Below are 25,238 nucleotides of genomic sequence, written 5' to 3' on the forward strand. Positions count from 1 at the left end.
ATCACATAGGCCAAACACCACCAGGGCAAACAGCAATCACATAGGCCAAACACCACCAGGCCAAACAGCAATCACATAGGCCAAACACCACCAGGCCAAACAGCAATCACATAGGCCAAACACCACCAGGGCAAACAGCAATCACATAGGCCAAACACCAGCAGGCCAAACAGCAATCACATAGGCCAAACACCACCAGGCCAAACAGCAATCACATAGGCCAAACACCACCAGGCCAAACAGAAATCACATAGGCCAAACACCACCAGGCCAGGCCAAACACCACCAGGCCAGGCCAAACACCACCAGGCCAAACAGCAATCACATAGGCCAAACACCACCAGGGCAAACAGCAATCACATAGGCCAAACACCACCAGGGCAAACAGCAATCACATAGGCCAAACACCACCAGGGCAAACAGCAATCACATAGGCCAAACACCACCAGGGCAAACAGCACCAGGCCAAACACCACCAGGCCAAACAGCACCAGGCCAAACACCACAAGGCCAAACAGCAATCACATAGGCCAAATACCACCAGGCCAAACAGCAATCACATAGGCCAAACACCACCAGGGCAAACAGCAATCACATAGGCCAAACACCACCAGGGCAAACAGCAATCACATAGGCCAAACACCACCAGGCCAAACAGCAATCACATAGGCCAAACACCACCAGGCCAAACAGCAATCACATAGGCCAAACACCACCAGGCCAAACAGCAATCACATAGGCCAAACACCACCAGGGCAAACAGCAATCACATAGGCCAAACACCAGCAGGCCAAACAGCAATCACATAGGCCAAACACCACCAGGCCAAACAGCAATCACATAGGCCAAACACCACCAGGGCAAACAGCAATCACATAGGCCAAACACCACCAGGGCAAACAGCAATCACATAGGCCAAACACCACCAGGCCAAACAGCAATCACATACGCCAAACACCACCAGGGCAAACAGCAATCACATAGGCCAAACACCACCAGGGCAAACAGCAATCACATAGGCCAAACACCACCAGGCCAAACAGAAATCACATAGGCCAAACACCACCAGGCCAGGCCAAACACCACCAGACTAGGCCAAACACCACCAGGCCAGGCCAAACACCACCAGGCCAAACAGCAATCACATAGGCCAAACACCACCAGGGCAAACAGCAATCACATAGGCCAAACACCACCAGCCCAAACAGCAATCACATAGGCCAAACACCACCAGGGCAAACAGCAATCACATAGGCCAAACACCACCAGGCCAAACAGAACCAGGCCAAACAGCAATCACATAGGCCAAACACCACCAGGCCAAACAGCACCAGGCCAAACAGCAATCACATAGGCCAAACACCACCAGGCCAAACAGCAATCACATAGGCCAAACACCACCAGGGCAAACAGCAATCACATAGGCCAAACACCACCAGGGCAAACAGCAATCGCATAGGCCAAACACCACCAGGCCAAACAGCACCAGGCCAAACAGCAATCACATAGGCCAAACACCACCAGGCCAAACAGCAATCACATAGGCCAAACACCACCAGGCCAAACAGCAATCACATAGGCCAAACACCACCAGGCCAAACAGCAATCACATAGGCCAAACACCACCAGGTCAAACAGCAATCACATAGGCCAAACACCACCAGGCCAAACAGCAATCACATAGGCCAAACACCACCAGGCCAAACAGCAATCACATAGGCCAAACACCACCAGGCCAAACAGCAATCACATAGGCCAAACACCACCAGGGCAAACAGCAATCACATAGGCCAAACACCAGCAGGCCAAACAGCAATCACATAGGCCAAACACCACCAGGCCAAACAGCAATCACATAGGCCAAACACCACCAGGGCAAACAGCAATCACATAGGCCAAACACCAGCAGGCCAAACAGCAATCACATAGGCCAAACACCACCAGGCCAAACAGCAATCACATACGCCAAACACCACCAGGGCAAACAGCAATCACATAGGCCAAACACCACCAGGGCAAACAGCAATCACATAGGACAAAACCAACCAGGCCAAACAGCAACCATATAGGCCAAACACCACCAGGCCAAACAGCAATCACATAGGCCAAACACCACCAGGCCAAACAGCAATCACATAGGCCAAACACCACCAGGCCAAACAGCAATCACATAGGCCAAACACCACCAGGCCAAACACCACCAGGCCAAACACCACCAGGCCAAACAGCAATCACATAGGCCAAACACCACCAGGCCAAACAGCAATCACATAGGCCAAACACCACCAGGCCAAACAGCAATCACATAGGCCAAACACCACCAGGCCAAACAGCAATCACATAGGCCAAACACCACCAGGGCAAACTACACTCTTAGAAACGAAGTTGCTATCTAGTGCCTAAAATGGCTTTGAACCCTTTGAAGACCCTTGTTAGGTTCCAGGTAGAACCTGTTTGGGTTCCATGAAGAACCCTTTCCACAGAGGGTTCTACATAAAACCCAAAAGGTTTCTACCTGAAACCAAAAACAGTTCTACTTGGAACCAAAAAGGGTTCTCCTATGAGGACAGCCGAATAACCATTTTAGGTTCTAGATAGCATCTTAGTTTCTAAGAGTGTAGTTTAAAAAATGAAATCCTTATCTCAGAAATACCACTTTATCTTAATAGCCAACAAGGACAATAACTGTTTTGATACCTACTGTGTGCATGCAGTGTGTCCAACGCCAGCCTCTCCCATTTGCTGTATTGACATGTTTTATGATAGTGAGACTGAGACATAAAGTACAGTATTGATGCCGGGTCACAGCAACAGGCCCCGATGGGATTTAATGGCTGCAGCACAGTCAGACAGCACTCCCATTGGAGAGACACAAGCCTTTATCTCCCCTTTACTACCCTGAGCAAACAGCCTGGTCCTTATCTCCGGGGGGGCCCGGGGGCCCTTGCATGTCAGGGGAATCAAAGTGGAGGGACAGCAGCGGAAGCACCATCCACACGCCTCGCTTTCAATCGATGGTGGGCAAACACATCTACTTTCTCTGCGGAAAGAAGTAACGGATATGTTAATGTCAGGGATGAGATAACGGGTTTTCATCATCACACACTAATAGACATACAGCTACCAGCCACAATGGCTTCTGCTGTCCCTGTCTCAAATCTAGACTACAGTACCCTCCTTTACTCCCTAGTTTGCATGAACATTAAAATGTCCTAGTTGTGGTGCACCGTGTTGTGCATTAACTATGTGGTCTCTCTGTGTTTAACCATCATTACAACTAGGATGTTTTAATGTTCATTTGAAGTGATTGACAGGCTGGCTATCTCCAAGCAATTACATTCATTATAATAAAGTGTTGGGAGTCACACATGCCATTAACCAGAGTAGAACCATTAATGTGGCCATCTATAGCGGGCTGTTGCAGTCATATCTGACCTTTGCTAATCACTTAATTCTAGCTTTGACTAAGAGCAACCACTACACAAAACACGCTGCAACCTAAACAACACTGACCCTTCAATTCATGACTGAATTCCGTACTGAATGCCTTACTGAATTCCTTACTGAATTCCTTACTGAATTCCTTGCTGGATTCCTTGCTGAATTCCTTACTGAATTCCTTACTGAATTTCTTACATTCAAAGGAATATAGTGAAGCTGGTAAAAATGTCACTTTCTGTGTGTCATCAACAGAGGCGACAGAATCCTAATGCGGTACTGTATGATACTTAAAGGGAGGGTGGATGGAACAGCACTCAGTGTGATTTGATGAACAATAGCTAAGAGGGCGTTAGACAGATTGAGGCTTGACTTTATGGCCTGGGGACAGACACTGTCTGGGACATTTAGTGGGACAGATTGACTGGCTGCTGTGGTGCTTACCGCTGGATGCACCTGGAACTGTGCTGCTATAAGAGTTCACCTTAACTGACTGCTACTACTTCTTTCTCTCTCTCTCTATCCCTCTCTCTCTCTCTCTCTCTCTCTCTCTCTCTCTCTCTCTCTCTATCTTCTTTCTCTCTTTATCCTCTCTCTCTCTCGCTCTCTCTCTCTATCATCTCTCTCTCTCAATCCACACTCTCTTTATCCTTTCTTTCTCTCTCTCTCTCTCTCTCTCTCTCTCTCTCTCTCTCTCTCTCTCTCTCTCTCTCTCTCTCTCTCTCTCTCTCTCTCTCTCTCTCCTCTCTCAATCCTCACTCTCTTTATCCTTTCTCTCTCTCTTCTCTCTCTCTCTCTCTATCCTCTCTCTCTCAATCCTCACTTTTTTATCCTCTCTCTCAATCCTTTCTCCCTCTCTCTTCTCTCTTTCCTTCTCTCTCTCTCTCTCTCTCTCTTTCTCTCTTTCCCTCTCTCTTCTCTCTTCTCTCTTCTCTCTCTCTTCTCTCTTTCCCTCTCTCTTCTCTCTCTCTCTTCTCTCTCTCTTCTCTCTCTCTCTCTCTCTCTCTCTCTCTCTCTCTTTCTCTCTCTCTCTCTTCAAAGTGCTTTGCTAACTGCTTTCTTTCAACCCCCCTCTCTTCTCTATCTCTCTCTCTCTGTGTCTCTGTATGCGTGCGTGTGTGTGTGTTGTGGGTATGCGTGTGTGTATGTGTGTGCACGCTCATCATGCCTGTCTGCAGAGCGGGCAGCGGGGCTGTGTTGTCGCTTGGTAGTGCCCTGCCACAAAGGGATGCCCCGCCTCACCGACCTGTCCGTCAAAACCAAAGACGTGTGGGAGATCCCACGGGAGTCACTGCAGCTCATCAAGCGTCTGGGGAATGGGCAGTTTGGGGAGGTCTGGATGGGTACGGGCAGACTCGCCTCCGTAAACGTCTGACCACAGGCTACATGAAAGGAGGCCACACTGACTGAGAAAGCAGAGACATCAGACAGAGAACAGATTCAGTCTCCTCACAACCTCTCTCTCTTAGAGAAAAGGGGAACGTCAGAAACGCCTTTACTGTTAAATAAGATCATCATTACCTGGTCTCTCTAAGGGACACTTTTAGTTTGTGATCCATGTAAAACACGAACAATGATTTCAACAAACTGTCAATGTCTACAAACTCTGCTCTCTCAATTCAATATGGCCGCCTTCCATCTGCCTGTTTGCATGTTCCTCTCCCTGGTAGTTAACTCTGTGTGCCTTGCCTTCCATGTTCCCTCCCCTGTAGAGAGTGCGGATGGTTTGTGCTTTAATTTAACCGGTGTGTGTGTGAACTACACCCCTGATACTGTGGGCCTGACTCACGATTCCTGGGAAATCGCCAGAGACTCACTTGAGTTCGAAGTAAAGCTGGGGGCGGGATGTTTTGCTGAGGTGTGGTGTGGTAAGAACAAAATAGTTCCATCATTTTCTTTTCATTTATAGTGTGTCCGGGAGAAAATTTGATAACTTATATTTATTTATTTTCTAAGTATTGAATCACCTGAGGACATTTTCAGTCTATAAATCACAAAATGAAACTTTTGTGCAGGTGGTTCAGTTTTGTATTGTAATGGTTCATGAAAATGTAAGTTATCGTTCTTTTTTTCAGGATACCCTACATTTTTGCAAATATTATTTTATCATGCTTCATTTGAGGGCTTAAAGGCTTAAATCAGTAGCCTAAAAGTAACTTTTTAAACATACAATCCTACTATTATTTTAATGTATCTTGTGTAGAACTGGCTAAATGAACTACTTTTGAGTCCAGAGTTTTAGATCAGGGGTGTGTCCTGTTGTAATGTTTGGACATTCTGTTTATGGGTTTGGGGTTTTGGTTGGGGCTAGTCCCGGCTGATAGCCTAGCCCCACACCAGGCTGCCAGTGACACCCGGGATCCCATTACCTCAGAACCCAGCGGGTGACCTCAGCACAGTCACTGCACAGTACCAGGCCCCAAAAAGACTGACGAGGCCCAGCAGTCATGGCTGTGTCACTTATCAACACCGCTCTCCAGGATTTATTCAAATTCTTCAATTAAAATCCCCAAACTCACCGCAGTAGAAAAGCATGTGGATCCCAAATGTCACACACTGACTCGAGGTCTGTCTTGCCTTTAGGTCACAGTTAATATTTTGGCATTATTTACTGTGACAGCCCGCATCCCAAATGGTATCCTATTCCTTATATAGTGCCCTACCTTTGGGCACTGGGCACAAGTAGTACAGGAATAGGATGCTATTTGGGATGCAGCCACAGAACAAGCTAAATTACCTCGTATGAAGAAGACCCTGATTCAATGGTTCAATGTTTCACAGTGTACTTACTGACACAAAGGTCTGAAGCTGTAGGTACACTATTGTAGAGAACAGTGGCATGCTCACACTGTGCTACAGTACAGTAACTTGCACGACACCAGAGAGGGCCTTACTTACAGGGCTATTGCTTTTGTTAATTATCCTACAACGGATGATCCTTTCCCGCGTTGGTATATTGTGGGGTTTAAAACCTTGCCAAATCTCTCTCATGGCTTTTGAAAGCCATTTGAAAGGAAGGGTCACTATAAATGTCATACACATTGATTTGTCCCTCAGGACAACCTTTGTGCGTGTGAATTAAAGGCAAGCAGACGTCAATGTCTATTTCTGAGTTGTGTGCTGCGTTGTTGTATTTCAAAGCAAGACTTGTCTGTTTATTGAGTTTTTAGATATGTACATACTTTGTTGTACACAGTATTACTTATTGAATTCACAACAAAATGGTCTCAAGTCTTGCTTTGTGACATGATGTACTGTATACATCAATGAACAGTTTTCCAGATCCAGATTGAGCCTAGTCCTGGACTAAGAAGCATGCTCAATGGATAATTTCCACCGAAATAACCTAGTCCAAGACTAGGATTAAACTGTCCAGGAAACTGGCCCCAGAAGTTGTGAGATGTGACGGCTGTACTTCTACTTTGTCCTTGGTGGGTAACAGGAACGTGGAACGGCACCACTAAGGTGGCGGTGAAGACCCTGAAGCCGGGCACCATGTCTCCCGAATCCTTCCTGGAAGAAGCCCAGATCATGAAGAAGCTCCGGCATGACAAGCTGGTGCAGCTCTACGCTGTGGTGTCTGAGGAACCCATCTACATCGTCACTGAGTACATGGGCAAAGGTATTGTCAATCACACACCCATGAATGGACGCATGCACACATAGACAGACACACACCCACATACAGTTCATGTTGAAACACACACACACAATACAATACCTTTGTCCACGTACTCTGCGACGATGCTATGGAGAAAACGGACCCTAGAACTCAATATTTCTTTAAAGAATAATCCAACATTGACATGGTGGTGAGCCAGCACCTTCAGTGACACGCTGTAGGCCTAGCTAGATAGACTATGTAACCATCTGCCTTGTTGCAAGCCCTGTGTGTTTTTTCAGTGCAACAATAATTGAAGCCTATAGTTAACTATGGCACAGTTGGCCAACAAGCTGACATTTACGAGCACCACAAGAAAGAGATTCAGATCCCTCAATTAAGTGTAGAAAAAAATGGGCTGAAAACATTGTTTCTTTGACAAGCTGGGAAGGAATCCCACATGTAGGTCAGACTGTTAACTGACGTTCAGAAGACTTGTTTCAATAAAGATCTTCTATTTCAAATGCATGTTCTGACAACAGATATCTCCTGTTGTTTAGGAAGCCTCCTGGATTTCTTGAAGGATGGGGAGGGACGAGGACTGAAGCTGCCCAATCTGGTTGACATGGCAGCCCAGGTAAGCCCCGATAAAGATGTCACTCACTCAGCTCTGTGTTTATATAACTGACCACAAACAAGACAACTCAGAAGCACTGAAACTTCAGGACAGGGGTGTGTCACCGTGTGTTGTATTCTTTCTGGAACTACATTTAACTCAGTGATTTTACTGTCTGTCTGTCTGTCTGTCTGTTTGTCTGTCTGTCTGTTTGTTCCAGGTGGCAGCAGGCATGGCGTACATCGAGAGGATGAACTACATTCACAGAGATCTGCGCTCGGCTAACATCCTGGTCGGGGACAACCTGGTGTGTAAGATCGCCGACTTCGGGTTGGCCAGGCTGATTGAGGACAATGAGTACACAGCACGGCAAGGTGAGGTCACACACACACACACACACACACACACACACACACACACACACACACACACACACACACACACACACACACACACACACACACACACACACACACACACACACACACACACACACACACACACACACACACACACACACACACACACACACACACACACACTAATGATTGCCTTAGTTCATGAAGAGAGTTCTTCCAACACAATACTGTGTGCATCATCACACCCTGACAGGATGTCAATGGCTCACTATCTGGCTATACCACTGTACTACAGAGACACTGAGAGACACTCCCATCTCTGGAGAGAATGAATACCAGTAGCCATATGTAGCTAAGTTATATTCTGTCATCCACTCATCCCCCTCTGTTCTCTCCCAGGTGCTAAATTCCCTATTAAGTGGACAGCCCCAGAGGCTGCGCTGTTTGGGAAGTTCACCATCAAGTCAGACGTGTGGTCGTTCGGCATCCTGCTCACTGAGCTGGTCACCAAGGGACGGGTACCCTACCCAGGTGAGGTGGATCAAGGGACATATGACCAGAGAATCAATGGTTCCGTCTCCAATGGCACCATAGGGCTCTGGTCACTATGTAGGGTATCAACCCAATGGTTCTGTCTCCAATGGCACCATAGGGCTCTGGTCACTATGTAGGGTAGCAACCCAATGGTTCTGTCTCCAATGGCACCATAGGGCTCTGGTCACTATGTAGGGTAGCAACCCAATGGTTCTGTCTCCAATGGCACCATAGGGCTCTGGTCACTATGTAGGGTATCAACCCAATGGTTCTGTCTCAAATGGCACCATAGGGCTCTGGTCACTATGTAGGGTAGCAACCCAATGGTTCCGTCTCCAATGGCACCATAGGGCTCTGGTCACTATGTAGGGTAGCAACCCAATGGTTCCGTCTCCAATGGCACCATAGGGCTCTGGTCACTATGTAGGGTAGCAACCCAATGGTTCTGTCTCCAATGGCACCATAGGGCTCTGGTCAATATGTAGGGTAGCAACTAAATGGTTCCGTCTCCAATGGCACCATAGGGCTCTGGTCACTATGTAGGGTAGCAACCCAATGGTTCCGTCTCCAATGGCACCATAGGGCTCTGGTCACTATGTAGGGTAGCAACCCAATGGCACCATAGGGCTCTGGTCACTATGTAGGGTAGCAACCCAATGGTTCCGTCTCCAATGGCACCATAGGGCTCTGGTCACTATGTAGGGTAGCAACCCAATGGTTCTGTCTCCAATGGCACCATAGGGCTCTGGTCACTATGTAGGGTAGAGGGTGCCATTTTTGGACTCAACCCATGTGATATAATGTTCACATCCTGACAGAGCTCAAGACGATGTGTGTTGTGTTTGTTTTTATTAAATTACTATTATGGATAAGCCTCACTTGTATTAAGAATAGGTAGAGGACTATGGTGCAATTATAAGTACAACAACAGCTTGCATAACAAGTTGCAGGCAGCTCCCGCTGTTTACGCTAAAGAAAAGAAGAGGTCTAACCACGGCTGAGTAACTTTGTTTTCCTGCCAGAATCAGAGATTTATAACTGTTAATCCAGGGTCTGCCTCTGGGCTGCTGCTAGCCCATGTGAGAGGACTGGTCAGGGGCAGGGAGTTGACTGAGATCAACACGAGGGAGGGAGGGAGGGAGGAGGGAGGGAGGGAGGGAGGGGAGGGAGGGAGGGAGGGAGGGAGGGAGGGAGGGAGGGAGGGAGGGAGGGAGGGAGGGGGAGGGAGGGAGGGAGGGACACATGTTTGTCTAGATGGGCCACTTCACTGAGCTGGTGTGGGAGGGAGGGAGAATGGGCACGAGTGGAGGGCTTGCACGCTATGGAGGCCAAGCTGGAGCTGAGGGAATAATAGCATCATCCTAACAGATGTCTTAGCAGCTTTCGAAGCCCTTTCTCCGGACTCTTCTTGTTGATGCAGAGGCTACATCTCTTAGCTAGTCAAAAGCGGATAGTAAGCCATTCAAACATCCACAGGTTGTAACCCATGCTTTTCCAGGTCCAGATATTGCCTTAAGGTCAGCATCCCTGAGGTTTAAAGCTCAATGTCTCTGTCATTAAGGTCATTCATTAGAGGTCAAAACTGATGTCTTTCATTGAGCTGTCTTATCGGTTACTTTAAAACCTCTGCTGTAGTTACTGAACTTATCTTTATCTCTTTTCCTGTGTGTGTCTGTTTGTGTCTGTGTGTGTCTGTGTGTGTCTGTGTGTCTGTGTTTGTCTGGCGCCCGTGTGTGTAGGGATGAACAACCGGGAGGTGCTGGAGCAGGTGGAGCGAGGCTACAGGATGCCCTGTCCCCAGGACTGCCCCATCTCCCTCCACGAGCTCATGGTGCAGTGCTGGAAGAAGGACGCCGAGGAAAGGCCCACCTTCGAGTACCTGCAGGCCTTCCTGGAGGACTACTTCACGGCCACGGAGCCGCAGTACCAGCCAGGGGACAACCTCTAAACGCTGGGCTGGGAACAGGACTGGACTGAACCGTAGCTCTCTGGAGCCCCACCAGGGACCAGGGACCTGTACATCTTCCTCAACTTAACAGAGCATCTTGTCTCAACTCTCCTCACTCTCCGTGGCTGACCCTGAGACTCAACAGACTGGATACCAGAGGTTTTGTGTGTGAGGGAAAGTGGGGTTTGATCTAGCTGGGGCTGGGTTAAATAGGTTGGGCGTTTATGGGTTATGAAGGAGGGAGGGAGAGGGGAAGGGAGGGAGATTTGGGTGTGGTTGGGTTTGTGATGATGCAATGAAATGCCTGTATTCAATGTAAATATGAACAGCTTGTTTGCTTAACTTTTGGGCTTTATTTTGTTGGTTTGTTTGTTTGACATATTTTCTCCAGCACAATAATGATGATGACGATGATAATAAAGAAATTATGACCATTTCAATGGTGCACCATGAGACCAATATCTCAAGTTATCTGGTCTCTTCCAATCCAGATTCTCTTCCAATCCAGATTCTCTTCCAATCCAGATTCTACAGGACATTCCTTTCTTTGCAAAGTCATCTGTTTTACCGACTAGGCTAGCATGACAAAGTAGTCTGTTTTTCTAGCAATGCTTCTTATGAAGTAAGTTTGATATGATTCATCAATGTGAGATAGCTTTGTCCTCCTCATAATAATAGATGTTGGGCTAATGCTGTAACAAAGTTATTTTACAAATAATGTATGTTACATTTTGTAATTGCAGCCAAACGTGTAAGAATTATACTTTTGAACATATCTCTTCTCGCTTACCAGATTTGAAGAAAAGTAAATAACGGGGGAAAATCTGTCTTTCCAGGTATTATTTAGTGTGTACTGGAAGGGCATACCGTTTATTTAAGAAGAGAAAGATGTATGTCGACATTTAATGGTCATATTTGAACTTGTATGCCGAGTTCCATTTTAACAGCCATTCCAAGGGATCCATCTCATGGACCTTGTTTCCTCCATGATGTGTAGCCATGTACTGGGAAGTCTTAGTGGGTAACGTCTCTTCCTCCCTCTGTGAACAGTGACATGTCCCCATTCACCTCATGTCCCACCCTAGGTCTGTCTGTATGCAGTACAGCACCACCAGTAGGATCCTTTCTCAGCTCATTTCTGGACCACTTCCTTTGGATGACTTGACCTTTTTAATGTTTAAACTGACATGGATATGTTAAGTCGTGTGTCTTTTGTTTCCGAGTAGGTTTTATTGAACCTTAATTGCTAGATCTTTGAGGAATGGGTTGTACTGTATCTTCAAGGGGAATGTTGAAAGACACTGGTGAAACGTCCGGCTGTAAAGCTTGACCTTGTTTTGTCTCAATGTAGTATTTGTTCTTATCTTAAGACGGTTAAAGTGATAATCGGGATCTGTTTAAGATTGAACCCCATCGTTGTTTTACAGTTTTACAACTTAATGGTTTTAAAAGTGTCAGTAATCCTCCTAGTTTATTTCTTCCATTTTCCATTTTTTTACATTTCTGTTTTGTTAATTCAGTGGTTTGGCATTTGAAATTCAAAAAGAACAATAAACATTTTACACTCTTTCCAAGACACTTATTTTATTTTTATGGAATTGCTGCTTCTATACGTTGTGTCTGTTGTGTGTGTCTAGACATTGTAATCCACTAGGCCTGTCCATCGCTGCCTTCATGACGGCCTGGTGTTGCTACAGGGTGAAAAAGAAGAGTTTTGAAGAAGACTCTCTAGCCCTGTTTATAACTGCCGTTAACATGCATTCAGGTATAAACAGGGCTTCTCTCCATCTCTCTCACTCGCTCGCTTTTTGTCTCACTCTCTCATGCTAGCATAGGAACAGACAGACTGGACCTTTGACAGCTGTGGTTCTCCAGCCCCAATAGCTGTATGATAAGGAGAGGGCCAGCAGCGAGCAGGTCTCTCCAGACCCATAGCTGTATAATAAGGAGAGGGCCAGCAGCCAGCAGGTCTCTCCAGACCCATAGCTGTATAATAAGGAGAGGGCCAGCAGCCAGCAGGTCTCTCCAGCCCCAATAGCTGTAAAATAAGGAGAGGGCTAGCAGCGAGCAGGTCTCTCCAGAGGGCTGGTCTCTCCAGCCCCATAGCTGTATAATAAGGACATGATCTCAGGGCAGGCCTGCAGCGGGTTGAGGCACCAGTGCCAGGTAGATACAGGGGAACACTATGGCCAGACACGCATACACACATAGTCTGCAGCTCAGGCAATCAGTGGTGACACACCTCACACCTCATCATGTAGCTCATCAACTCCATTGGTAAAGGTTGCTTAGGTACAGCTCAGCTATTACAGGCTCACACATCAGAGTCAAATACACAGCTTTCTTGATCAGTGTTTAGTCATATAATCACTACCAGCCGCAGCATCAGTCCTGTTGTTTGTTCTCCGTTATTTGATTTCTGAATCAATGTTTATGGGACGAGTCGTGATGGCTGATAAGCTGCAGGACATGTGTCTGTTATCAGACGAGAGTCACTGCACAATCTCTGTAATAGTAAAAGCATTATGTTAGCAGGTAAGTGGGGAACATTGTTAACTTTTTTTCTCTCCAGGTTCTACAGTAATCTTGAACAAGACCAGTCTGATAGTGAGTGTTATTTTTCTGTTAAGACCACAAGAGGGAGTCTTTTCCGTGTGTGGGTGTGTCACTGGCGGGGTGTACTGAGCTCAGAGACATAAGAGGAAGCGAGGCACCTTACTCAGCTGTCTATCCCCCAACAATTGTGTGTGGGGGGGGTTCAATTAAAGTCAATGAACTAAGTAGATCAGACCCAACTGCTATTGCATAGGGGACTATGGGAGACATTCAGACACACCCAGTTAAGTAGACCGGACCAGGCTATTTCTTTTCAATGGTAAACAGCCTGAGTGAAATATCTTAATTCATTGATGAATCCTGGTGACTTGTAATACATGTATCTGCTTGGATACATCACAATAACAATCCTTCATTTGTTATAAAGGACATTATAGGGATCTTATTCAAGCGCAAATGATACCATTTTAGTTATCATGGCCTGGATCTCACAGATCAATATAAACCCTACAGAGGTCTGTCCTACGCTGTGCAGCTCTGTCTGTCCACCTGTGCTTCAGGTGACGTGACACCTGTAGATGAGGCCTCCTTCCTGTATGTAGATTTGCCCAGAGAGAGAGGGAAAGAGAGAGGGAAAGAGATAGGGAAGCTTTATATGACCTGCAGCTGGTTCATTTGGTCCTCATCATCACCTAATACTACTGGACTGGACTGGACAGGCAACACTGTGGATCTCTACTCTACCAGCAGGCCTGCCCCTCTGTGTAAGTAACCTGTACTAACACTTTATTGTTAAATGATGCACTTACATTGATGGGATTATTGTAAACAAGTGCATGTTTTTTTTTTTGTTTGTTTTTATTGATAAAAGGGGAGTGTAAGTGTGTTTTTATTGATAAAAGTTTGGAATCTAAACTCTCAGTAGTGTTATGTTTACCATACAGTTCCCCATGGAATCTAAACTCTCAGTAGTGTTATGTTTACCATACAGTTCCCCATGGAATCTAAACTCTCGGTAGTGTTATGTTTACCATACAGTTCCCCATGGAATCTAAACTCTCAGTAGTGTTATGTTTACCATACAGTTCCCCATGGAATCTAAACTCTCGGTAGTGTTATGTTTACCATACAGTTCCCCATGGAATCTAAACTCTCGGTAGTGTTATGTTTACCATACAGTTCCCCATGGAATCTAAACTCTCGGTAGTGTTATGTTTACCATACAGTTCCCCATGGAATCTAAACTCTCAGTAGTGTTATGTTTACCATACAGTTCCCCATGGAATCTAAACTCTCGGTAGTGTTATGTTTACCATACAGTTCCCCATGGAATCTAAACTCTCAGTAGTGTTATGTTTACCATACAGTTCCCCATGGAATCTAAACTCTCGGTAGTGTTATGTTTACCATACAGTTCCCCATGGAATCTAAACTCTCGGTAGTGTTATGTTTACCATACAGTTCCCCGTGGAATCTAAACTCTCGGTAGTGTTATGTTTACCATACAGTTCCCCATGGAATCTAAACTCTCGGTAGTGTTATGTTTACCATACAGTTCCCCATGGAATCTAAACTCTCGGTAGTGTTATGTTTACCATACAGTTCCCCGTGGAATCTAAACTCTCGGTAGTGTTATGTTTACCATACAGTTCCCCATGGAATCTAAACTCTCGGTAGTGTTATGTTTACCATACAGTTCTCCATTTGTTTTATCCATTTTTAAAGGGATGGGAATGGTACAGCAAGAAGATTCTAGCACTTAGTCATGCAGTTGGCAGTATCATGATATTTTAATTATAATGTTCTATACACTGATCTTTACAGGAAGCCTACTGATCATAACAGTTTGTTGAGGGCTGATAGTTGTCACCCACTTCCCTTGAAAAATAGTTTGCCCTACAGCCAATTCTGTCGAATCAAAATAATTTGCAAAAAACAATCAGATTTCAACAGAAATATGGCTGAGACACAAAGAAAGTTCAAGGAGAGGGGCTACAAAAATGATCAGATTAATATTGCCAATGAGAAAATTAAAAACAAAACGAGACATGACCGTTTAAGGTCAATCTCGCAAAAAATATGCATTCTTGTGTTCTAACTACCCGCTGTTCAAAGCGTTCTGAACAAATTAAGGGAATTGTTCATAAATATTGGCACATTATAAAATCCGATGATAGTCTCGGTAATGTGTTTTCGGACCTTCCCTTAGTCGTATTCTCGCGGGGCAGAAATCTCAGAGACCAATTGGTACACTCTGGTTTACCACCCCAAAATATTCCTGAACAACGTCTATTTGCGCCCCTACTGGATGGAAATGACAAATGTAATGGCTGTGCTCAATACAATGGCACTCACAAACAAGGAAATCGATCCCAATCAAAGGTGTTATGACGTGCTCCACTAAGGCAGTTATTTATCTTATAACTTGTCCTTGTGGTAAAAATTATGTGGGTAAAACAAAGCACGAATTAAAAGTACGTATCTCAGAGTATCGTAGCACCATTAGGTGTAAGAACTTTACTTACCCAGTTGCGGCCCACTTCTTGGAGGCAGGCCACTCCATTTTGTCTCTGCGTTATATTGGCATACAACATGTCACCCTCCCTAGGAGAGGGGGTGACATGATCATTTATTGTTAAAACGAGAGGCTTCCTGGATCTTTAACTTAAAGACCCTTGCTCCCTTCGGTCTCAACGTAGACTTTGATCTGAAGCCATTCTTGAGATTATTGTGACTTTGCCATTGTAATTGTTTGTAAGCTTTTGTAGTCAAATGAATTTACTTACCCAGTATGCTATCCATTTGTTGTTTGTATGCTGTTCTTTGTATGCCATTTTAATATTTGATAATTAACCAATGATATTAGGCCACTCTTGGCCATGATTACAGACACCTGTGTCTTTTGACACTACATTAACGAGTCATCCCGCAGTGTTTGTGATTGTACCCTGATGAAGACAGCTTGGCTGTTGAAACGTTGGTAATTAAATGTGTGCATCTAGAGTGTGCGGCTCTCTTTCATTTTCAAGTCATCATCAGTTTCACAATATTTCACAGTATATGACACTGAATCAAATGCTGTCCGTACGTTCATCCTTGCCTTGAGATGTATGGAATCTTTTCAAACGTGATCATGAAGTCTGCCGAATCTGATTGAGTGCTTCCTTTTCTCATTGAAATTTACCCTTAACATCTCGTCAACAAATAGCCAACCCCAATCATAATATATCCATAAAGGCCTAGTATAAACCAAAGGCTTTTGGGGGGAGAAATATGTAACCCTTCTCGGTCCTTCTCCACATATTGTTTATTACACTGTGCTCATCTCTGTATCAATAATGTCCTCCCATCCGGCTAACATTAATGGGTTTATTGCAGGCATTACCTTATCTGCTATTGCCTGGTGCTGAGGAGGAGGACAGAAACATGGAGGGGGACAGTGGCTTCATCACTGTTCAGAAGGTCTACTACCCTTTGCTGTGCATTCTGGGGATCCCAGGTGTGTGAATCTTCTATCTTGTTTGTGCTGTTTCTTAAATCTATTTGTGTCTGTGTGATGTTCCAAACTTGTTTTCATTAATTATTGTGAGAGTAATTGAAAAGGAAATGTCACAACTCAAAACGGGATGCCATTCTATTTCTTGTTCCTCAGCCAATCTCTTCACTTTCTACATGATCTGCTTCCGGAAGTGTGGAATGTCTGACACGGCCATCATCTACCTGAGCTGCTTGGCCATCGTGGACACCTTCTACCTGGTGTGGGTCATCCTGCTGGACCTGACGCTCACCTTCTGGCAGCTGCAGCCTTTCTGGCACTCCCACCCGGCCTGCGGCATCATGGGCTTCCTGCAGTACGGCTCCTTGTACAGCTCCTCCTGGATCGTGGTGGTGTTTACCATCGAACGCTACCTGGTCCTCAGCAGCACGTCCGCCAAGCAGCACTTCTCCCAGGCCAAGGTTACTAGGCTGACCTGTGCGTCTATCATCCTGGTCTCCCACCTGGCCTCCGTGCCCATGGGCTGGATCAATGTGGTGACGCCGAAGAATTTCACCAGAGAGGGGAAGAATGTGACTCTGCCCTGGTGTCACTACAGGGGCCATATCTATTCTACTGTCCTGGTGTGGGTCACTACGTTCCTCTCCGGTGGCATCCCCATCATCCTGGTCATCATCTTCAACTCGCTGATCGGCCACCACCTGACCCGTGCCAGAAAGATGTTTACCAAGGAGGAGCGGAGTTTCATGCGGGGTGGGGGCACCAAGGGCATGGTGCGGAGGACCATCTTCCTGCTGGGCACAGTGTCTGTGTCCTTCGTAGTGCTCAGCCTGCCACGCTTCGTCACCTACTGCATCCTGCGCACCAAGTACAACCACGACTGGTTTGACCGGAACGACTACCGCATTCCCATCAACTTGATTAGTGACCTGGCCAACATGCTGCAGAACCTCAACTCCACCACCAACTTCCTGCTCTACTGCATGGTGAGCCGGGGTTTCCGCCAGGAGCTGATCCACACACTCGCCTGCAAGTCCAAGGCCCGAGAGCTGGGCTCCTTTCTCACCCAGACCACAATGAAGGTGTTCTCTCTGGTGGACCATAAAACACCGCCGACCAGAGACCCCATCACTGTAGTCCTCACCAACCTCAAACAGACCCAGTAGAGAGGAGGAGAATGGAGGGGGAAAGGACAATGATGTGTATAAACCCTGGATGACTGACAGAAGGCACTGTATTGAAGCCACTACTGCACAGCCATCTTGGAACTTCTCCTCCATTGTAAAAAAAAAGATTTGGAAGCTAAAGAAATGCAATGTCTACATTAGTTTTTGACACGTTTATCGTATTACCGACACCTTAATGCAAACTTTTAAATTATGTTATGTGAGCTAAACATAAAAATATATTTCTTTAAATTCCTTTAAGTTGTTTTTTTGAGAGTACTAATGTTACCATCCCCACACAACAATTAAAAATACCTAAATACATATAATTTTGTTCTTGAACCATTGAATTGAAATCTTGTAGAATTCCATTCATTCCTATGGATGACTGCTCCTACTGGGGAGGGACAATATGGCCGATGGCCGACCAGTGACTTCAAAGCCTTTCAATGGCCAATACATAGTATTAACAGTCCAGGGTTTATACACCTCAATAGGAAAGGAGGGGGGAACGCAGGACGTGGTGACTGGACAACTATATGAACAACTTTTACAATGACTGGTTTTCGTTACTGGATACCCGTTTCTATAGTTGTTGGTTTGAATGTTTGAATTTTATTGTATGTTTGTAGGATCGTTCTGTGTTGTTATAAACTATGTTTGAATATTGTTTGTTGGCCTACATTGACTTTTTTCAAAGAAAACTCAACTTGTAAAACAACATTTGAATTTATACTGTTGTGGAAATTCTTACACTCCAACTTGCCTACCTGGTTAAATAACACTCCAAGTCAATATTAAATGAATCATTGTTTATTGTCAGCACGCTGGAGAGGTTCCAACCAACTCAATGCACTATAGTACACATCATTCAGGAGCTCTGCCTTAGGCAGACCCAGCAGTAGTCTTACATACGGCTATACACAGACAAGTTATATTTGCATGATTTAGCATAATTAATTCATCTTTACCGTTTTGTTTCATTCATGTGACAGACCAATACCTCACGAGGCTTCTTCTCTCTAAGCTAGACCTTGAAACTGAGATATATTTAGTTTGTTCTCAAAACAAGGTCTGGGCGTACTGCCAAATTGCAGCTACTGATAGTGAGGATTTGTACAGTCAGCCACTTGCAAGAACACAGATTGGTTTATAGAACAGCACATGAATAGAACACAGAAATAAGTTGTAGGTAAAGCTCAAACATTAAAAGTATCATTACAATACCAAACCGTGTAGGCTATTTTATATCCTCATGTGTGGATGTTAAAGGCTTGTTCACTTTAATGGACGGTATACTTTCCATTAACCAAGTGCCTTCATATCTGTGGGTATGTTTTAACTATCTCATTCCATTCTCATTTATCAGTTCAAACTACAAGGTTCATCATGACTGGTTGCAGAACTCCTGCTCTGTTTGGAGAACAACCTGATTGGCGGACGTGAACTGCATGACCCGCATTATTTGCATAAATTGTGCAAAGGAACTTCTCTGCTTTGCATGAGCGGATCTTTTCTTCAAACATAAATAGAGGGAATGTTTGCTGTTTGCCTCATAGCAGATTTGCATGTAGAGGGAGCCAGGGAATACACAGCTCTGACACAGATAGGTGTGTAAAGTTGAGTGGGGCTCAGGTTTAACTGTTAAACGTGACTGTAAATGGCACACTTTTCTGTAAGTTTGAACTTATTTTCATTGTTTGAAGTCGGGAGAATTTAGTAGAAGACTTGTTTTTTTATTACTCATTCACAGACACCATGCAGGAAGGTTTACAGTAGTTGCTTGAACGAATGAAAAAGTTCACTTTCTTGGAGCATCGGTTTGACTGGTTATAATCGTATGTATTATAGTGACTCTATATCACCAAAGGACTGCTTTGAGTTCTGTATTGCGAAATGGGAAGTGTTTTACATCGATCTAGAATGATAGCTATAGATCACTGCTATCTGTTTCACTCTAAAACAGTTTGTGTCACTTGTGAATACAAGGTTTCTGAAAAGTGTTGCCAGGAGTGCTCATGCTGCTATCCACATAGTTCATATTCTATTAATTTAATACTACATTTATTCCTGTAATACCTGTAATACCATGTTTATTCCTGTAATACCACATTTATTCCTGTAATACATGTCGATTCCTGTAATACCATGTTTATTCCTGTAATACCACGTTTATTCCTGTAATACATGTCTATTCCTGTAATACCATGTTTATTCCTGTAATACCACGTTTATTCCTGTAATACATGTCTATTCCTGTAATACCATGTTTATTCCTGTAATACTACGTTTATTCCTGTAATATCACGTTTGTTTCAATATCACGTTTGTTTCACAAGAAGTCTATCCCTCCTGAGAGAAGAATGGACTCTATCAAGGTATGGAATTGTCAACTATACTAAAGGAAACACTACAGGAAACACTACTACACTTAACAGACAGAAGAGTTAACCTTACACTTCACTAAACTCACTCCAAGTTATAATAAATAATTTTGTCCCTTACTTCTTCTAAATGGCTTAAGCTGAATAACAACCTCTCTTTTTATTTTTGTCAGATTCCTGTTGTCACAGAAGCATTCCTTTGGAGACAGATGAGTCTATGACACTATCAACCCTGGACCTACTGTGACCTGTGGGCCAAAGGAAGAGGGCTGGTTCGCCCCTGAGGTGACTGTCAATGATGTAGGCCAGGTGGACGACCCCAAGGACCACTGGAGAAGCCCAGTGGAGGACCCTCAGGGTCAGCCTCCACCCCCGCCCAGAGCCCCTTCCCTGCCTGGGCCACATCAGCAAGACATGTCCCCGTACACCCCTGATCGCCTGATGAAAGGCCCCTACCCTGACAATCTCAGGTTACCCCCCTACAGAGAAAAGGCTCAGTGGACTGAGGATGAGGACTTCTCTTTATCTGGGCTTCTCCAGCGGGAAGTGGAGGGCTTCGCTGGTCCTCCTAGCTGGCCACGACCTTGGGACTGTTGCCTTGAAAGGAGCAGAACATGTAGAAGCCCCTCTTCCTCTCACGTCTGACTTAAACAACATCCACTACTGTGTCCCTACAAGTCACCAAGCCCACATGCCTCCTCAGTATAAGTAACATGATGTACTGTATATGACTACAGTATTCATAGAATGAGACAGAACAGATATACAGTCGTGGCCAAAAGTTCTGAGAATGACACAAATATTAATTTTCACAAAGTCTGCTGCCTCAGTTTGTATGATGGCAATTTGCATATACTCCAGAATTAATTGCAAAGTCCCTCTTTGCCATTCAACCCTGCCACAAAAGGACCAGCTGACATCATGTCAGTGATTCTCTCGTTAATACAGGTGTGAGTTTTTAAGTTTTATTTTTCATTTTTTTATTTCACCTTTATTTAACCAGGTAGGCAAGTTGAGAACAAGTTCTCATTTACAATATTGACCTGGCCAAGATAAAGCAAAGCAGTTTGACACATACAACAACACAGAGTTACACGTGGAGTAAAGCAAACATACAGTCAATAATACAGTATAAAAATAAGTCTATATACGATGTGAGCAAATGAGGTGAGATAAGGGAGGTAAAGGCAAAAGGCCATGGTGGCGAAGTAAACACAATTTAGCAAGTAAAACACTGGAATGGTAGATTTGCAGTGGAAGAATGTGCAAAGTAGAAATAAAAATAATTGGGTTCAAGGGGTCAAAATAAATAGATAAATACAGTAGGGGGGGAGAGGTGTTATGCAGGTGAATGAGGACCCAAAAGCGACTTGGCGAAAACAGAGTCTTTAATCCAGTAAAGTAAATCTACAATCATAAAGCATAATTCCACTCGTAATGACGAGAACCGACTGGAGACTCGATCATAACTGCAGGTTGCCTCGGGAAGGCACTTGAACGTAGCAGACTCAGACACCTGCTCACCACGCAGCATCTGAGGGAAACACGACACGACAGGGCGATACACAGACACAGCACGGTGAACAATAGACAAGGATCCGACAGGGCAGAAACGGAAAACAAGGGGAGAAATAGGGACTCTAATCAGGGGGAAAGATAGGGAACAGGTGTGGGAAGACTAAATGATTGATTAGGGGAATAGGAACAGCTGGGAGCAGGAACGGAGCGATAGAGAGAAAGAGAGAGAGGGAGGAAGAGAGAAAGAGGGGAACGAACCTAAAAAGACCAGCAGGGGAAAACGAACAGAGGGAAAAGCAAAATGACAAGACAAAATAAGACAAAACATGACAGTACCCCCCACTCACCGAGCGCCTCCTGGCGCTCTCGAGGAAGGAACACTGGCGGCAACGGAGGAAATCATAGATCACAAACGGTCCAGCACATCCCGAGAAAGAACCCAACTCCTCTCCTCAGGACCGTAACGAAAAACGATAAAAAGGAAACTAGGGTACTACTCTAAAAAAAAAAATGAGACACGGGTAGAGAACTGAAAGCTTTAGAGCAAACAGGACCAAACAGGCCAGGAGAGTAACAACTAGGGACAGATTGAGACACAGCAAGGGCAGGAACAAGAACAGGAGAGATGCGATGGCAGGGAACAGACTGAGACCCAGCAAGACCAGGAGCAGAAGCAGAAAAAAATTACCAGACTTCTTCTGCGCGCAGTCTGAACACGCAGCCACGAAACGGCGCGTGTCACGCTCCTGAGTAGGCCACCAAAACCGCTGGCGAATAGAAGCAAGCGTACCCCGAACGCCGGGATGGCCAGCTAACTTGGCAGAGTGAGCCCACTGAAGAACAGCCAGACGAGTAGAAACAGGAACGAAAAAGAAGGTTACTAGGACAAAGCGGCGACGCAGTGTGCGTGAGTGCTTGCTTAACCTGTCTCTCAATTCCCCAGACAGTCAACCCGACAACACGCCCAACAGGAAGGATCCCTCGGGATCGGTAGAAGCCACAGAAGAACTAAAGAGACGGGATAAAGCATGAGGCTTGGTGTTCTTAGTACCCGGGCAATAAGAAATAACGAACTCGAAACGAGCGAAAAACAACGCCCAACGAGCATGACGCGCATTCAGTCGTTTGGCATAACGGATGTACTCAAGGTTCTTTTGGTCAGTCCAAACGACAAAAGGAACGGTCGCCCCCTCCAACCACTGTCGCCATTTGCCTAGGGCTAAACGGATGGCGAGCAGTTCGCGGTTAGCCACATCATAGTTACGTTCCGACGGTGACAGGCGATGAGAAAAATACGCACAAGGGTGGACCCCATCGTCAGTATCGGAGCGCTGGGACAGAATGGCTCCCACGCCCACCCCGACGCGTCAACCTCAACAATAAACTGTTTAGTGACGTCAGGTGCAACAAGGATAGGAGCGGATGCAAAACGCTTCTTGAAGAGATCAGAACAACAATCATACGACCGGTGAGGAGGAAGGGAGTTGGTTCTGGACCGACTGAAGACCGTGCGCAGACCATGATATTCCTCCGGCACTCCTGTCAAATCACCAGGTTCCTCCTGAGAAGAGGGGACAGAACAAACAGGAGAAATAGCAGACATTAAACACGTCACATGACAAGAAACGTTCCAGGAAAGGATAGAATTACTAGACCAATCAAAAGAAGGATTATGACACACTAGCCAGGGATGACCCAAAACAACAGGTGTAAAAGGTGAACAAAAAATCAAAAAGAAATGGTCTCACTATGGTTACCAGATACAGTGAGGGTTAAAGGTAGTGTTTCATATAATATACTGGGGAGAGGACTACCATCCAAGGCAAACATGACCGTGGGCTCCCTAACTGTCTGAGAGGAATGTCATGTTCCCGCGCCCAGGCTTCGTCCATAAAACAGCCCTCTGCCCCAGAGTCTATTAATGCACTGCAGGAAGCTGCCGATCCGGTCCAGCGTAGATGGACCTGTACAGGTACTTGACGGAGAGGACCGTCTAGTAGCGCTTATCAGTCGCCCTCCGCTTACTGATGAGCTCTGGCCTTTAACTGGACATGAAATGACAAAATGACCAGCGGAACCGCAATAGAGACAGAGGCGGTTGGTGATTCTCCGTTCCCTCTCCTTAGTCGAGATGCGAATACCCCCAGCTGCATGGGCTCAACACCTGAGTCAGTGGGGAAAGACGGTAGTGTCGGAGAGAGGGAGACACAGTTAACGCGAGCTCTCTTCTATGAGCTCGGTGACGAAGATCTACCCGTCGTTCAATGCGAATAGCGAGTTCAATCAAAGAATCCACGCTGGATGGAACCTCCCGAGAGAGAATCTCATCCTTAACCTTAGCGTGGAGTCCCTCCAGAAAACGAGCGAGCAACGCCTGCTCGTTCCAGTTACTGGAGGCAGCAAGAGTGCGAAACTCTATAGAGTAATCCGTTATGGATCGATTACCTTGACATAGGGAAGACAGGGACCAGGAAGCTTCTTTCCCAAAAACTGAGCGATCAAAAACCCTTATCATCTCCTCTTTAAAGTTCAGATAATTGTTAGTACACTCAGCGCTTGCCTCCCAGATAGCTGTGCCCCACTGCCGAGCCCGACCAGTAAGGAGTGATATGACGTAGGCAATCCGAGCTCTCTCTCTTGAGTATGTGTTGGGTTGGAGAGAGAACACTATATCACACTGGGTGAGAAAGGAGCGGCACTCAGTGGGCTGCCCAGAATAACATAGTGGGTTATTAACCCTAGGTTCCGGAGGCTCGGAAGAACCGGAAGTAGCTGGTGACACGAGACGAAGACTCTGATACTGTCCTGAGAGGTCGGAGACCTGAGCGGCCAGGGTCTCAACGGCATGCCGAGCAGCAGACAATTCCTGCTCGTGTCTGCCGAGCATCGCTCCCTGGAACTCGAGTAGAGTAGAGAGAATCCATAGTCGCTGGGTCCATTCTTGGTCGGATCCTTCTGTTATGCAGGTGAATGAGGACCCCACTTGGCGAAAACAGAGTCTTTAATCCAGTAAAGTAAATCTACAATCATAAAGCATAATTCCACTCGTAATGACGAGAACCGACTGGAGACTCGATCATAACTGCAGGTTGCCTCGGGAAGGCACTTGAACGTGCAGACTCAGACACCTGCTCACCACGCAGCATCTGAGGGAAACACGACACGACAGGGCGATACACAGACACAGCACGGTGAACAATAGACAAGGATCCGACAGGGCAGAAACGGAAAACAAGGGGAGAAATAGGGACTCTAATCAGGGGGAAAGATAGGGAACAGGTGTGGGAAGACTAAATGATTGATTAGGGGAATAGGAACAGCTGGGAGCAGGAACGGAGCGATAGAGAGAAGAGAGAGAGGGAGGAAGAGAGAAAGAGGGGAACGAACCTAAAAAGACCAGCAGGGGGAAAACGAACAGAGGGAAAAGCAAAATGACAAGACAAAATAAGACAAAACATGACAAGAGGTAGTTGTTTGGGCTAAATTATAGATGGAATATGTACAGGTGCAGTAATCTGTGAGCTGCTCTGACAGCTGGTGCTTAAAGCTAGTGAGGGAGATGAGTGTTTCTAGTTTCAGAGATTTAGGTAGTTCGTTCCAGTCATTGGCAGCAGAGAACTGG

At 45.6% G+C, this 25,238-nt stretch overlaps 2 protein-coding genes across 4 annotated transcripts in view; both read left to right on the forward strand.

The window, feature by feature from the left end:
* Positions 1-12,065, forward strand: part of LOC123990674 (tyrosine-protein kinase Fyn-like) — a 97,077-nt gene extending 85,012 nt beyond the window's left edge. For 2 of the 3 annotated variants that reach the window (XM_046291412.1, XM_046291413.1), the window contains 6 exons: positions 4,617-4,781; positions 6,881-7,060; positions 7,600-7,676; positions 7,876-8,029; positions 8,414-8,545; positions 10,288-12,065. In XM_046291412.1, coding sequence (XP_046147368.1) covers positions 4,617-4,781; positions 6,881-7,060; positions 7,600-7,676; positions 7,876-8,029; positions 8,414-8,545; positions 10,288-10,496 — 917 coding nt within the window. In that variant the 3' untranslated portion in view covers positions 10,497-12,065. Of the gene's footprint in view, positions 1-4,616; positions 4,782-5,150; positions 5,307-6,880; positions 7,061-7,599; positions 7,677-7,875; positions 8,030-8,413; positions 8,546-10,287 lie in introns of all 3 variants that reach the window. The other variant, XM_046291414.1, reaches the window with a different exon arrangement.
* Positions 12,066-16,478: 4,413 nt separating this feature from the next.
* On the forward strand, positions 16,479-17,714 carry LOC123990344 (probable G-protein coupled receptor 139). The gene is made up of 2 exons (XM_046290924.1): positions 16,479-16,551; positions 16,705-17,714. The coding sequence occupies exons 1-2, from the start codon at positions 16,479-16,481 to the stop codon at positions 17,712-17,714; spliced, it is 1,083 nt and encodes a 360-aa protein (XP_046146880.1).
* Positions 17,715-25,238: the final 7,524 nt, after the last annotated feature.

The sequence above is a fragment of the Oncorhynchus gorbuscha genome, linkage group LG12 (genome assembly GCF_021184085.1).
Source record: "Oncorhynchus gorbuscha isolate QuinsamMale2020 ecotype Even-year linkage group LG12, OgorEven_v1.0, whole genome shotgun sequence".
Taxonomy (NCBI): domain Eukaryota; kingdom Metazoa; phylum Chordata; class Actinopteri; order Salmoniformes; family Salmonidae; genus Oncorhynchus; species Oncorhynchus gorbuscha.

Bases quoted from the DNA above. Each gene is read 5' to 3' on its own strand.
- LOC123990344 (XM_046290924.1), top strand. From the start codon at position 16,479: ATGGAGGGGGACAGTGGCTTCATCACTGTTCAGAAGGTCTACTACCCT. The intron at 16,552-16,704 runs GTGTGTGAATCT...CTTGTTCCTCAG, and splicing joins GTGCATTCTGGGGATCCCAG to CCAATCTCTTCACTTTCTAC.